At 51.0% G+C, this 15911-nt stretch overlaps 1 protein-coding gene across 4 annotated transcripts in view; it reads right to left on the bottom strand.

Moving 5' to 3' along the window:
* LAMA5 (laminin subunit alpha 5) overlaps nt 1-15911 on the bottom strand; it is a 92505-nt gene that overhangs the window by 42549 nt on the left and 34045 nt on the right. For all 4 annotated transcript variants that reach the window (XM_086760434.1, XM_086760433.1, XM_086760432.1 and 1 more), the window contains exons 3-6: nt 9671-9788; nt 5770-5888; nt 5350-5520; nt 4826-4923 (exon numbers count right to left, since the gene is read on the bottom strand). In XM_086760434.1, coding sequence (XP_086616560.1) covers nt 4826-4923; nt 5350-5520; nt 5770-5888; nt 9671-9788 — 506 coding nt within the window. The remainder of the gene's footprint in view (nt 1-4825; nt 4924-5349; nt 5521-5769; nt 5889-9670; nt 9789-15911) is intronic.

Below are 15911 nucleotides of genomic sequence, written 5' to 3' on the forward strand. Positions count from 1 at the left end.
TGGGATGGGGAGCCGCCACGTAACCCTGCTGTGCTTAGTCAGATACACAAAGAAGTGATATTTGTTAATCCAAGTACTCTAGAAAACAGACTTCTAAGGCAGGGGTTTGTTTTTAACTTTTGAATTGCTGATTTATTTTTTTTTCTGAGCCAAACACTAAATTTTGCTCTTCCAATGCTATTCTCTCCCTCCCTTCTCCTCCACCATCACTCCTCTTTTCTTCACATGGAGACAAGGCTTAGAGGAAAATCGTTATGCCACTGCCTAGCTAGCTCTGCTGACAGTAAAATGGGAAATGGTTGGAGGTGGCATGAGTAGAAACCTGAGCTGGAATAAATTACTTGAGAGGGAACTGCGTGGTGCAGGGGCACAAAGCTGGCCCCACCACTGTGCAGGGGCAGTGCGAGAGGAATAAATGACAGCCCAGAGTCGGAGAGGGAAGGGGCCACCATCTGCTCCTCCAGGTATACCTGCGCATGCGAAGAGGAAGGCTAGGAAATCCAAATTAAGCCTCTCAGCAGATGCTGGCCCCTCGCTCCCTGTGAAATGCACCTCCTGCTCTTCTCAGCCGGCACAGGCAGGGCTGCGCTGGGTAAACAGGCGGCTCTGGAGGCACCAGGCAAGAAATCTCGACGGTCAACGGACGGATCTCGTCCCGGCTCGACCGCAACGGTGATTCATTAACATCAATGACATCATCCCTAAAACTTCCACTTAGCAGAAGGCGATTCCCATCCAACACAAACGCTTTCTGTTGTATTAGACTTATGGATAATACAGCATGTTCCAGCTTTTATCTGTGTAATTACTCATTTCCCCTCAGGGTCGGTCTGCCACTCCCATCTCTCCCTCCTCCAATGCTTTTCCATTCAAAAACAGTGTTTAAAAATAAATGTAATTTTTTTAAACACTAGAAACAAATGGAGCAGTCTTTCTGGCTGAAATGCAGGGTGCAGACTCACTCTTCCATGGCTGCAGTGAGCAGAGCATCATGGTTTCCGCCTACATATATTTTTAAGATGTGGGACCTGCAAGTGTATGTATAGCAAATAGCCAGACAGAAGCAGCAGCACAGGACAAGTGATCTCTTTTTAACAAAATATGGGATGATCTGAAAGTTTGGAGGAACGAGGGCAGGATCCACACTCAGCATGTTTGCTTCAGCCAGAGAGGTTGAGAGGCAGGAGATCCTGACCCTCTCCCAGCCCCGCTGGCTGTCCTCCCCTCGCAGATGCCATGAAATGCTCGGCCGCGGTCAGCTCCGCTGAGAGGCTGGCTGGAGCCTAAGTAGCAGAAATCACCAGGATTGGCGAGTGTTTTGCAGACCCAAGAGGGAGATGCAATGCAAGGAAAACCTTGGCCTTGTCTCTGTAATGAAACCATTCGCAGATCTCTCACCCGGCTGGCAACCACCCAGCACTTCCAAGGAAACAAAACTTTATGCTTTTTTCCATGGCAGCAGCTGGAGATCAAGATTGTTGTCCATCTACACGTATGTTGAGAAAGACAGTCACTGAGTCAAGGAACATATAAACCTGCTGAGCAGTGTTAATCTCCCTGGCTGGAGGATGTGGCTCCAGCCACGCATCCTGGTTCTTTAATGTTCAAGATGTTTGAAAAGTACTGGTTCAGTTCCCAGAACGCAAAAAGATGGCACTCAATGAGTAAAGATGCACATTTCAGATGGAGAAGGAGCTATTTATTTAGTCTCTGCTGCCCAGAGCTAGCAACGACCTCTCAGAGAGCTCATCTATCACGGCAGCTTTACCGCACCTTGTGCTGAGTCCGTGCTGCTAATGAATTATGGACAAATGTGCCTCAGCTACAATATTTACATGTTTCATTGATGGAATATATACAAGGCAGAAGAGGGAGCGGCTGTGTTCACATAGCACATATTTTCTGGTCACCCTGCCGTCAAAGATAAAACCACAGTCTTCCCACTGGAACTGACGCTCCATGACAAACAGTATAAACAGTTTCCAGCAAGCAGCTGTGTCAGAGCAGAGCGGCACACAAGCGCTACAGCATCCGGATTTGGTCGGGATATCTGAGTAGCACAATCAAGAAAAAAAAAGCCCCTTCCTCTAACTGCTTCTGACTGCTCTGAGTGAAAATCACCTGCAAAAGGGACTTGGAGATGGCACACATCTGCCAGTACACGCAGTGCTTTCCCTTCCAAAATGGGAAAGGGCAAGCCAGCATGCAGGATCAAGCCATTGGAAAGCATCCTTCATCTTCTCCTGCAGATCTGCGTCTGACCAGCCAGGCTGCTGTTGTCTTGCTGTTATCTTCAGCATCAGGCACAGAAGCAGCAGCTGGACTCTCTGGTTGTCTCCTGTCTTGCTTGTGGCATCTGTGATGAGGCAGTGAACCCATGGAAACAGTTGCTCTCATCAGACAGATGCAGAGCCTTTGCAGGGTCCTCCTGACCTCACACCAACAGCAGCCGCACGTTAACACATGATTCCTGTCTGGGCTCTGGCTGCAACGTGCCAGGTCCCCGCTGATGCTTATCGCACTGCTCGCAGGGTTTGCCAGGAGAAAGGTTTGTGCCTGATCCTGCCAGTGTTCACCTTTAGCCAGGAGAACTTTCCTTCCCTCTGCTTAATTCAGCGTGTTCAATCCTGGGGCAAAGAGAGAGAGTTGGGAAGAGTGGGAAGGACCCTTGAGGAGGCCGTACCTGCCCGCACGCTGTAGGCTTGCACGTACCCGCTCACACGGGGACCAGATGTGCTGCCAACTAAACACAGCTGGATGGGCAGCCTCCATAACTTGGCACTTCAGAGAGACTTTCCAAAGCTGGATAAACATTATCATTTATGGCCAGGAACTCAGCTCAGGAACATGTTCCATCACGTCCCAAAGTCTTTGCCAAGATTTCTAGCTCACCTCACCTCTATCAAAGTGCTCATCCTGCCTTTCTGGGCAATGGGCACAAGAAACACAGGCATGTGCAGAAGAGAGAAGTTAAAATGAGAAGCAGAGGCTTCCCAGACAGGCCGAGACGTAACTGGGATTTTAAATATGGTCAGGTCAACTCACATTCCTTGTCTCCCTCTGTTTGCATTTCCTTGCCCTGCTCCTGTCACCCACCAGCATCTGAAGAGGCAGGACATGTGCAGAGGGACGCATTGCACCTTCTACTCAGACAGGTCGCACAGATTTCTGAAGGAATGATATTTTTCTGACAGCTGGGGCCCACGCCATGAGGGGACAGTGTGTCCGAGCCCCAGCTGCCTCTGCAATGCCTCTGGTCATGCCGCGTTACGGCAGGTACCACCGTGCTGGCTCCGTGCTACGTCAGGGCAGGAGGACTGGGATGACCGCTGAGCAGTGCCCACTTCAGCGCAAGGGCTGGACACAGCTGCTGCTGGAGCCTTGGAGAATGGCAGCGTTTCACGATTACTCATTTTCTCAACTGGAAGTATCATATTTCTGCTGACTTCTTCGAGCTCCTGGGCTTGCTAACAGGGTACAGCAATGCCATGAGGAGCTCTTCTATTTACCCAGCATCTTGGTCCTGATGTATCCCAAAGGGCTTTACAGATGTTACATGCTGACTGTACAAAGCACCCAAGTAGGAAATGTTTTCTCCTCCCAGTAAGCGCGATCTGCTCTGGGTGAAACGCAACAGCTGCTGGCGAACATGTACTGCGACATCAGAGCACAGTCTGGGGCCAAGAGCCAAGATGCCAAACGCATCCAAATGAGAGTGGAGGAGGGGAATTCCGGGAGGCAGAGATAGTCATCAGCAGAAGTGGCACTGAACAAGGATCCTAACACATCTCTCCTCCCTCAATTTTCCCTCCTTTCCCAGACAGCCCCGAGCCATCAATAAACCCAAGAAATGTCATGGCGTTTCTATGTTACAGAATCACTTTGCACCACGAAGCCCTTTTGCCCTGGCATCCGGGTGTACTGTGCATCCAGCAACACCAAAGTCTAAAACAAAACCAAGAAACTGTACATTCAAATATTTATGAACTCCCCTTTGTCAGAGTTTGGCACACTAAGGCAGACTTGCTTACCAATACATCTTTGTTTTAATACTTAGCAGCTTTAACCTTGGCTGGGACTCACTGGAATTTTATTTTAGAAGATCCAAAAGCTCTACATGATCCTGATGAGAAAGAAATACAAGCTTCCCTCGTCCAGCTGAACCTACCCATCACTTACATAAAGGCAACATTCAGGCTGCAAACAGATGGCTAAGAAGCAACACTTCCATGGTTTGAAGCAGCTCTTTGGCATTTCAAGTTGCCAATGCAGATGGGAAGAGTCCCATGAGCCAAAATGCAACTGCTTTGCATGCTCTTGTTCTTTGGCAGAGTAGCTGTTTAGCTAGGTACATAACCAATTTATGGTTTGTAATAGTAGAAATGGGCAGTAGAGCCTCTGGTTTCTTGGGACACCATGGGACACCATGACAGCGTTGCCCCAGTTCTTAAGAAGCAAGAGACTTCTCTGAACAAGTTCAGGAACCAGCCCTGGGCTTTCACAAGAAACCTCCATGTTCAATAACAGTATTGGCTTGGTGCACCCACCCTCCCATTCCACCCCTGTGTTCCCATGGAGATGGCAAAGTTGTGGGCAGGTAAGCCAGACCTGGGAGCTGATCTGGCTGAAAAGCAGCCTGAGAAAACGTTTCATTTCTGCTACTTTGGCTGCACCAGTTTCTGATTCGTTCCCAGGGCAGAGCCATGAACAACAGCACCGGCACAATTACAAGCTCAGGACAGGTCACAGCTCACACCGGTAGCTTTCGTTCTTAGCATAACAATTCAAACACTTTTGCAGAGAACCGGGACTTTGAAAAATGTACCTGTAAGGGTCACTAGGGTCTTTGGCATCACAGACGTCTGCGTGGCCATGGCAGACACAGCGCCCTCCAATGCTGATATCTTTGATGCTGTAGTAATACTGGAGAGCACAAGAAAAGTTGGCCATTAGTATCTTTACAAATAAGCTTCATAACTGCCCTACTCAGCATTCAGCAGGACTTTATCCAGTAAAATCATGTGTTGGGCTATTCCCCTTACAGTGACAAGCTGGACCTCGTAGGCTGCAGTATCTCCCTATTGTTAAGACCCATCACCGCTAACAGAGCCCATTAGCTACAAATCAGGTCTCCCAGTAGAGCCAGAAAGCCACATATGGCACCAAGAGGTGTTTCCCAGTTCCACGTTGTTGGTGCTAAGCACAGTTCTTCCCAAGCAGCCTCCAGCTCCAGCCATGGCAGAGAGAGAAAATCCCCATGGGCAGCATCCAGGGACGCCTTCTCCCCAGCACGCACAGCCCTCAAAACACTTCCATCTCATCAGCAAGAGGTATCAAGGCCTGCCTTACCCTCCTTGTCACCGTAGGGTCCCTTAAAGCTTTGCCCATCAGGTGCCCGAGCAGAGTGTTTGTCTGCAGGAAGCGCAGTCTGATGTTGGTGGCTTTTGTGAAATTCCGCAGCAGAGGAGAGTAGGAGAAGTTCATGGCTCCTGGGCGCCCATTTACCAGAGAGACAACAATCTGTGAAGGCAAGGAGAGAAAACAACTCTGCGTGATCCTCTGAGATGGGAGGAAATTAATCCCTCCCTCAGCCAGACTCAATCTTTACCTCGTTCAGGACAGCTGAGTCAGCTCCCTGCCAGTCTCAATTGATTTAACCAAGCAGTTTAAGTGGCATCCGAAAGGCAAGAGGGAACCAAGTAATAAGAACACCTACAGCCACTGAGAAACCCTGGAAACTCCAGCGGATGAAAACATGCAACTGCTCACCTCCCCGTTTTCTAAAGGCACGATCCGGGAGTACTCAGTAGTGCAGATGGCGTGGTCATCCCTGGTGATACGATCCACGGTCTGCAGTCCAAACTTCTCGATGCAGTCCCTCTTGGAAGCTGTTCATCAACCAGACACGAGAGCAGTAAGAGAAAAGGAAAAATTTGGAGCCCTGCACTGATTTTCCCACACTGACCGACAGGAGAGATGGGTGTACACTTCGGTAAGCATTTACTACACAGGGACTGCTTTGTGCCGTTAACTCTATCATTGCTAACATACGCGTCCTCGACTATGTGACCATGGCTATTCTACCTACCTGCAGAGAAACCCACCCCTTAATTTTGGCATTAAGCTAACAGTTTAAGCAGCTTGAACTCTAACCCTGGTCTGAATTTGCTGCCCTTCTGGGACTGGAGTTGCTACGCTGCTTCCCCTGAACTGAGGAAGGGCTGTTTGCCGCGAGAGCTCTGCTCCTGATGTAGGACCTTGTACCATCATGTTCATGTGGCTCCTTAACTTCTTGGGCAACACCCAAAGAGTGCACCAGCACAGAACCACACAACGGGAGCAACCACAAGCCACAGCCACCGCTGCAACATCGCACACAAGGCAAGGTGTATGTGCAGGTGTGGAGAGTGGATTTGCAGCGTTTGGGAGAGGCAGAGTGACTGCCTGCAGGATGTCTCCTTCTCCCACCTTACTCTGAACTCTGTAATCACTCTTAACCCCATGCTACAAAAGAGAAATGCCAAAGCCACCCAAGACCACCCCTTGGGGACAGCAATCGAGGGCTCCTGCCACTAAGTGGCAATGCAAGGCTGGCTAAAGCCAGGGGACAGGCATGGCTAGGCAATCACACTGCTGGCCCTGCAACCTGCTCTGGGGACGCTGCACGCCAAGAGCCTCCTTGCAGCTGTAGGAATGTCCTGGCTTCCCTGCACAGCTGCTCCAGCAAGTCCAGCACCCTCCTCGCCAGGATGTCTGACAGCCCCGTGCTGGCAGAGCCAACCAAACCACAGCGAATGTGCTGGGACAATTCAGGTCCTGATGTGCAGGGTGGTGAGCATCCACATCTACCCATGCAAAAACCAACACAACGCCACTCTCAGGCCACTTTTTGGGGCAGTTCCCCTGGGGAAGGGCCTGGGACAAAGGCTGCTGCTCCTTCCCGCTCCCGTTTCACCAGCACCAGGAGTTCTCAGCAGTGCGTGCTGAAGCACACGTTGCAGCAGCGCTCCTGAGGGCGTTTCCACAGGGAGAAGAAGGAAGAGACGACAGCCAACACAACCTGCTGCTCCCGCCAGCGCTGCTCAGCTCACACAGGGAGCTGATGGGGAAACCTTAACCTCAATTCATGGGAATAAATTCTCCAAAATCTGTTGCAATGTGTCCCCAGGAGGCATGCCCCTCACTCCACGTGCTGCTCTGGTAGGCCAAACCAGACAGGAGGAACAGGAAGGAGAGAGCTTCTGCCTCCCCTGCCTTTACTTCTGGCTTCCACCCACCCACATCTCGTCTCCAGCAACGTGGCCTCACTCCATGAAACACCATTTGGCAGCAGCAGGAGCTCAGTTGCATCCACAGGAAGATAGTGTGGAAACATTTAATGTCAGGTCTTTGGCCACCAAGCTTTGCTGCACCAGGTACTTTTTTAAAGGCAATTTATTCCAAAGCCCCAGGAGAGGAGCCTGTCACTGCTGGCTCAGAGTGATTGATGTCCAGAGCACTGCCACGGCTGAGCACGCAGACAGGATGCTCAACAAGAGCAGCTACTTGGGAAAACCACACAACTCCTCCAGTTATTGCAAATCCAAGCCAGAAGCTGGGCACTCTGAGGTGAAACACAGTAACCCATCAGCTTTAAAGCACAGCAATGCTTTAAGGAAACAGTAGATTGCAGAAGTCTGCCCTCAGCGGAGAAAAGGACAGAGCCTTGCTCTGCGCGACGGCTGCCTTCCCCTCCGCGGTGGCGCTGCCCAGCAAAGCGAGACGAAACGGCGAAACAGGCTAATCCTGCACCCTGATCCTGCGCAACACGCTGAGCTGGGGCAGGCAACGCACTGCGGGCCTGGACGGAGAGTTGGGACAGGGCACCTTTCACGTCCTGTCCCCATTTGAAACGCTGCGTGGGGAACCCTTCACGTGGATAAACACCATGATAAATCTCTCCCGGGCGCTCCTGCTTCTCCTTTGGTGGCCGAGGAAAGCACGGTGCCTCTCTGCTGCGACGCACGGAGGATTCGCATTGCCACGGTCCCTCCAGCCCCCCTCCCCGTGAGGGCCCATCAGCTGCATCCGCAGATGCTTTCCACAACAGTCATTTCTTCCCTCCTCCCACAGAGCCAAGCCCAAAAGCACTTCAGCAGCCTGGCTGGGGGGCACAGGGACACCTCCCACAATGAGCAGGGCAGCGCTGAGCCGACGGGGACGGTGTCACCCACGGCAAGGCTTGCTGGTATCTCTGGAGAACGCTTACATTTCTGCTGGCTGCTTTTAACCCCGTTCCTGAACTGCCCAGTGTTCTTATTAGACCACCTACAGAATTCCCCATGCCAAAAATAAACGTCCGCAGAGGACTTCTTGTGCTAGCAAATCTGGCAGGTTTTGGAGCAGCCACCTCTTTATTTCCATGGGAATTTTCCACTGGGCTGTGTCACTGCGCGTCGCTTCTCGAGGGGGATGGTCACAGAGCCTGATGTTGCGGGAGGGAAGAGGGCTCCGGACATCGCAGCACTGCCACTGCTCCCAGGGACAAGCAAGCGGGGCAAGAGCTCCCCGCTCAGCCCCAGATGTGCGATAACGTGACCGCAACGGGCTCCAGGAGAGGCTGCAGAGCTGGAAGAGGAGTTATCAGAGAAGACAGAAAAAAGCAAAGCAGGCAGTTTGACAGCAGTCATTCCCTACTAGCACACAGCAGAGGGGAAAACATCCGCACTGGAGAGGAGCTACCAGGCAAAGGCAGCACAGCGGGGAAAATGTCTGCAGCTCTTTCCTGCACCAGAAAAGGTCAGCAAGTCTAAAGCACAGGCTGACAGGTACGCCAGAAATACGAGCCTCTGGGGGCAGCCCAGGGCAAAACCTCCAAGTGCTCCTTGCCAGATTTTAAACTCTGGCTCTAGATCTTAACATCTTCTCCCAGTTACCGCTGCTGCTCCTGGGAGGGGCCGGTGGTTAACAAGTTCCTCAGCATCTGGCTACCCCCCAGACCCCTTGGGAGGAGAGTTTCGTAGAACCAGCTGTTTCTAAAGGGATCAGGTTCTAATCAGGGAATGGAGAAGCAAAACGCACAGAAGACTGGATCTCTGCAGCCACCCTTCCAGCTGTTTCTCTCCGATCCCACGTTGCACACAGCAGGACAGAGGCTTCCTGCCCGCACAGGCTGTATCTGATCGCCAGTGCCGATAAGCGCAAGGGGACTGGTTTCTGCATCCAGACTTTTCTGTTACAGCAGCCACTTGAAAGCGAGCCGCCGGTTTGCTCCTGGAGGAGCTGAAATACGCCAGTCCGGATACGGTACGGGGCAGACAGACAGAGAGAGGAGAGGAGAGCAGGGAGGAGATGAAGTCTCACGTTCCAGACCTGGATCAGCAATGCCCAACCATCCACAGAGATTTGGGTGGGCACCAATGAGAATACTTTAAAAAAAATTACATTTAGTCCCAGAGAGAAAAAAAAGTCCTGCTCTGAGGAACATCACAACTTCACCCCGCTGCTCTGATCTGAGCTTGAACTCTTGCAACCTCACTGGGCAGAAGAAACAGAGGACACGTACCACATCGCAGTAACGACACAGAAACAACTCCAAACCCAACCTTGTACTTGCACAAAGAGCAGTCTTCACCATGGCCACACTACCTGCCACTAAGCTGCAGCTCTCTCGTAACACTGGCATACTTACAGGCAAAATACTGCCAGGGCTCGTAGGTAAGGCCGAAGTCGGTAGATCGCTCCAGCACCCAGAGGTCAGGACGAGGGGAATTGGCAAATTTGATCAGGACATAGGCCACATGGAAGAGCTGAAAGGAAGGAACACAGAGTTAGTTAGCTGGTCAAGGCATCATGAAAACCAAGGAGAGCTTATAGAATCATAGAATCGTTTACGTTGGAAAAGACCTTTCAGATCATGAAGTCCAACTGTTAACCTAGCACTGCCAAGTCCACAGCTAAACCACATCCCTAAGCTCCACATCTACAGGTCTTTTAAATGCCTCCAGGGATGAAGAATCCACCATGTCCCTGGGCAGCCTGTTCCAATGCCTGACAATCTTTATGTTGAAGAAATTTTTCCTAATATCCAGTCCAAACCTCCCCTGGTGCAACTTAAGGCTGTTTCCCTTGTCCTATGACTTGTTACCTTGGAGAAGAGATCGACACCCGCCCTGCTACAGCCTCCTTTCAGGGAGTTGTGCAGAGCGACAAGGTCTCAGCCTCCTTTTCTCCAGGCTGACCAACCCCAGTTCCCTCAGCCGTTCCTCACAGGACTTGTGCTCCAGACCCTTCACCATCTTCGTTGCTCTTCTTTGGACACGCTCCAGCACCTCAACGTCTTTCTTGTAGTGAGGGGCCCAAAACTGAACACAGTATTCGAAGTGCGGCCTCACCAGTGCCAAGGACAGGGGGACCATCACTGCCCTACTCCTGCTGGCCACCCTATTGCTGGTACAAGCCAGGATGCTGTTGGCCCTCTTGGCCACCTGGGCACACTGCTGGCTCACGTTCAGCCGGCTGTGGACCAATCCCCCCAGGTCCTTTTCCGCCAGGAAGCTTTCCAGCCACTCTTCCCCAAGCCTGTAGTGGGATCCAAGCCAAACAAACGAGCTGGCACTTTGCAGATCCTGCTGCTCACAAGCAGCTTGTGGAGCAAAATCCTCCGTATCTAAAAGGATCGCGATAACACACAGCTGCTGGAGAGAGACAGATTAGGGAGCTCAGCTCCCACCAGTCCGAATGCAAACAAAACCCAGACTTTGTGGCGATGGGCTGTACTCGGGAGGTTGTGCTGGGCAACACCTTAGACTTCACCGTGACCCGAGCAGGCGGCACTACAAACCAGTGCCACTGCCCTACCAAAGCCCTCCTGAGGGAATCTCATCCTGGCTTGGCAAGGCAAAGGCTTGGCTCCCACCACCAAAGTCTGCAAGGTGATCACGAAAAGCTACCAAGTGCTACGGAGCTGTTCTGGGGGACTTGGCTTTTGGGTTGTTCTTGGGGTAACAGGTGACACCCTGGACTGTTGTACATATGCCAGCCTGGGAACATCCAACTGCACCTTGTACACAATCCTTTTTTTTTTTTTAAGCCCTCTGTGTGGCAGCCCTGCTTCATGCACACAACCCATGGTTTTAAGTTGGCTCCAGAAAAGCCCCAGCCCAGCTCCCCTTCCCCAGGTGCCACAGGGAGGGGAGAAGCTTGGCTTCAGCACAGCTCCAACACTGGGCTGCTCCCATTTGTCTGGATGCTGACGTGTGCACACACACCCTTGCCAAGGATAAAATAAACGTACTCTTTTAAAGAGCTAAAATGTCAGTGCTAGAGAGAAACAAAAGCCCCAGCAGAGTTTCCTCTCCCTGGCTGGCACGAGCTCGCTCCAAGAATCCCCACTCCATCATTCTGTCACAAAGTGATATTTAAAGGCAAATAAAGTTCTCTTATCAGAGAAAATTCCTAACGTCAAAAACAACCCAAAAGGGAGTTTAGTGCTTGAAAAGCAGAGATTTGTAGCTCAGGAGTCTCTCCTCATACAAAGCTGGTGCTGTATGAGCACCAAAGACTAACAGGTGCCCAGAGGGACGCTTCTCCAAGGGGAGGAGAAGGACGGCTCCGTGCCCGTCTCAGCCCGCCGCCCCGGCCAGAACAGCAGCCTGCACCTCGGCCCTCCCCCAGCCACACACGTTGACGAGCCAGAGGGTGAGTATTAATAATAACATGCCTCCAAAATAGCCCTGACAATCAATAGGAGAGGTTTTAAGGGGATAAAGGGACAAGGAAGAGGCATTTAAATCTACCAAGTAATCCATAAAGTACGTGTCTTGCTATGGTCATTCAGCCGAGGGGGCCTGAGCACTGTTGTGTGGGTACGGGGCAAGAGGATGGGCGCAGCCCTGAAGACTGGCACCAGCTCAGTCCCCTCCTCAGCAGGACACACAGGCAGAAACTTCCTCAAGCTCCTGCCAGACCCTCCTCTGGCTCCAGGACAGCTTCTCCTCCACTTACCAGGGATTTATGTAGTTCCCACCGCAGGCTGGTGGCACCTGATCTTACGTCTGGGTGTAGGCTAAGGGGGCTCAAGAGAGATGCTCGGGGAGGAGTGAACTAGATCTAGCTGGGAAATCTGCACGATCCTGAAGCACAGCAAGTCAGAGGCCATTGTCCAGCTGTGAATGGGCAGGAGGGTGGGATTTGTCATCACTCTCAAGGTTTGCACTGGTAAGGACTGGTGCCATCCAAAATGAAGAAATGAAACTGGTCACCCGACACCCTGCCAAAAGACTTGTGAGCCCAAGCAATGGGGAAACAGACATCCTTTTCAAGTTGCTAAAATCTGAGGAAAACCAGACCTAAATGCTGCCTTAATTCCCCTCTGCAAACCTATGTGTTGCCAAGGCATACGAGACCAAGTTTTTTTTGGAGAAGCAGCATTTTCTGCTCACTTACCCTCTCAGCGGAGCTGTTATTTGTTAGCGAAGCCCAAGAGGCTTCAGCTCAGGCAGCTGCTTTCTCTGCAGGACCAGTTCTCACAGCTTAACGTCTGCCTCTTGGCACGGGAACAGGGCTGAGTACCAGCCACTGAAGCTTCACCTTCCCTCCGCTGCAAATCCTCCTCCGGCTTTATTCTACGGAGAAGAAATTAATGCTCCTGATGGAACCTGGCACAGCCTTTAGCTGGACAAAACTCACTGTGGCTCCAGTGTACCGGCACGGGTTATGGTCTCCGGCACTGGGAGAGCCTCTGCTCTGAAGGAACAGCAACCACAAACATAAAACCAGAAACACAAGGCATATCCCTATCTTCTGCATTTATCTTCTTGCAAAGCCAGCCACAAGTTTATAGTCAGTAAATCCCACGGAGTTTCTGGGGGATCCTCCTTGCTGTCCAGTTTCATGCTGGAAAGAAATGGTCTTAATTAAATATCCTCGAGTCCGAACCCCTCACAGGCTTCAGGCTCCCAGAAGTCCTCTGCCTCTGGAGAGCATGGGTTACGATCCTGTCAAACTGGTGCACGGTAAGAGTCGTTTTTTTGCACCAACACTGAAACTTGACACAAAACCAAGCCTAGGGCTCAGTGCTTTACAAAAAGTGAAAACAGCCAAAAAAAGAGCGAGCATTGCTGGTTGCAAGCCCTGGTGTAAGCGCTCCTGGGACAGGGGAGCGGCAGGGTCGGGCAGCACATAGGCTCATGACCTGCAAGAGCCCTCTCTAGCCGAAAGAAGATGACGTAGCTGGTTTCAGTACGTTTTAAGTCATGGGAGATGTGGGTTTGTGCATGTACACACACTGGGCACTGGGGAGAACTATGTCCCTGCTTGCTGGGAGCTCCCTGAAAGGCCAGTCCTGCCCCCATGAGCAGGGTTAAACGTCCGAGGTCAGGGCCAGCACGCTAACTTTTTATCTTTTATTGCCGCTTTTCACAGGAAAGAACAAGAACCTTTGGGTTCTTGCTGGATGAGCCACAGTATCTCAGCCGAAGCCCAGTTCGGATATTCCTATCCCGCTCCCAAAGCCAAACACGATTTCTCCACTCCATATCCAAACCCACCATTAGCACTGCTGCGTGCTGCTAGACTGCTGCTGAGTTTTATTCCAGTCGTGACCGCAGTTTTGGGACACAAAAGAGCCAGCCAACATTGCACACCCAGTTCCCTCCAGCACGTAAGGGTTAGGGTCATCCCTACACAGAGCACAGAAAATATTCAGGAGTCTGTGACCGCAGTGAACCCGATCCTAGAACAGGACCCGCATCCTGGTATTCAGAGGGATTTTTGTCAAATCTGGCGAGTCCCCTGCCCCTCCAGCTACATCCTTATCTTGCAGAATATCACAGCCTGCCGGAAAAAATAAAGGCAGATTGCCTGCTTCAAGTGCATATGCTGAGAAAACTCAGAGAGATACAAAGACGGAGCAGTAGCTCTAAAAATAGAGCTGGCAGAAAAGCCAGACTTTTCATTCCATGTTTAGTTCCAGTACAGTTCTGCCCAACCAATATTGCAAGAGAAATGGTTGTCTTTTTTCCAAAGCCTTTATTTAGCTCCTATTATCAGTCAGATGAATAAAAACCTCTATGCTCCTAGCCTCTTAGACAATTTTTTTTTCCCTTCTCCATGGAGAAAGGAGATGAAGCACCAGATCTGATGCATGCGCTTGTCTCCAGGCAAGCAGACAGATCCCTTGCTCTCACCACCTCTGAAAGGGTGCCAGGTACAACTCAACCCCCAACCATCGCCTGGGATTTCAGGAAATGAGATTTCAGCCAGGAAATTCGGATAGTATTTTAATTAGCAACCAACCTTCTTTGAAAATAGTAACATCCCTACCTCTAGCTGCTGTTGCTGTTGGCGGTTTTGAAGCATGTTTCCTTAGTAACAATCACTTGTGGCTGCCCAAGTGCCTGGAAGGATGGAGCGAGTCCCAGAGTCAGGAGAGGAACACGGAGAAGAGGGCATCTGCTCCATCTCCCACTCACTCCATCCCTTTGCACGTTTGGATGGTGGGCAGCTTTATGCAGCACCAAAATCCCATGAAAATATAATTCTGATTACTGCTTAGTGTGACAGTGCAAAGAGCTGAAGAGGAAAACCAGGACCCAGAGGTGCAAGAGAAACTCAGCTGCTTTTGGAGCAGTATGTTCTCTGTCCACAGCTCTACTCCCAGCCCCGGAGCGCCCAGGAGCAGTGTACATAGTAAACCACTCTCTAATTTTGTGTAGGACAGATTTATTACCTTTGGTGTTGACTTATTAAAATAGCACCATGCAAAAACAAAGCAATTCATCTCTTCCTAACCACTGCTAAATATCCCCGTGGAACGCGCGTGTGGATAGCATTACCAGCGCTGCCGTATTCCTGCCTGGGATTTCCTGGGAGGATCGGATGGACCAGGCGAGCAGGTGCAGCTCGACGGCGCAGCACATGGGCAATAAATCCCGCTCTTCAGGGGCACATGAGGCCTCCTGGGTATAAGTCCACCTGTCCCCCAGGCACTGCCTTCCATGGTCCAACACTGAGCCCACCTGACGATGTGGCAGGGACCAGAACGCGGGTGGGATTATCAGTCCACAGCCCCAGGAAATCGCAGCTCCCTGGGAGCACAGACCACCTCTGTCCGCAGCTCACGCACCAGCGATCAGGAAAGCAGCTGCCCAGCTACCAAAACGCTTGGCAGTGCTGGCACGGCATCTGCTCCTTCTGGCAGTGGCAGAAGCTAAAGCTAATACGTGATCAAGCCTCTTCGTGCACCTTTTATCCCCACAAATGAGTGTGTAGAAGGTGAAAAAGCCCCGGAAAGCCAGAAAGCTTCTGACTTGCTTTGAATTTCTCTAGGTCAGTGATCTGCCCCCTTGGCATCTTTTGCCTGTAATCATTTATTCTCATTGAAGCAATGGATTTACTCATTAACAGCCTCACTGTCCCCCTGCTGAGCTTCAGCTGTCCTACAAGCAGCTTTATTTCTTCCCAGCCCATACATCAGAATCCTTTATTAAAATCTCTCACATTTAGCTGCTGGTAGGTATGTGCCCACCTTTTGTTTCCAGTCACACAAGAACTATTTCAGCCCTTCCAGGCAGTAAAAAAAAGGTCCTTCTCTCCAAGCAGGCGTGGCTTTTTATCCAGCCATTTTTTATAAAATACTCAAGTCCCTGAGACCAAACAAACCCCCCACAAAAAGCACAAAAGGCAGTGTTTGAAAGATGGGTGTGTACTGAAACACAAGGACATTTTGCCCCTGTTTCCCTCTTTTGCTCACAGCACCTCCTGCCTAATTCTTGTGCGTCTGTGTGTCAAGTTCTCTCTCCTAAAAATTATGTTCTTCCAAATCATTCATGCAAGGTTACACGGTTCTGAATGACAAGTTCCCATATGCTTGTATCCCAAGATTTTGATGGCCAGGTTTTAGAAACAACCACCCATCCCCTTTCACTGTC

Source organism: Chlamydotis macqueenii, chromosome 16 (assembly GCF_036417535.1).
Source record: "Chlamydotis macqueenii isolate bChlMac1 chromosome 16, bChlMac1.mat, whole genome shotgun sequence".
NCBI lineage: Eukaryota > Metazoa > Chordata > Aves > Otidiformes > Otididae > Chlamydotis > Chlamydotis macqueenii.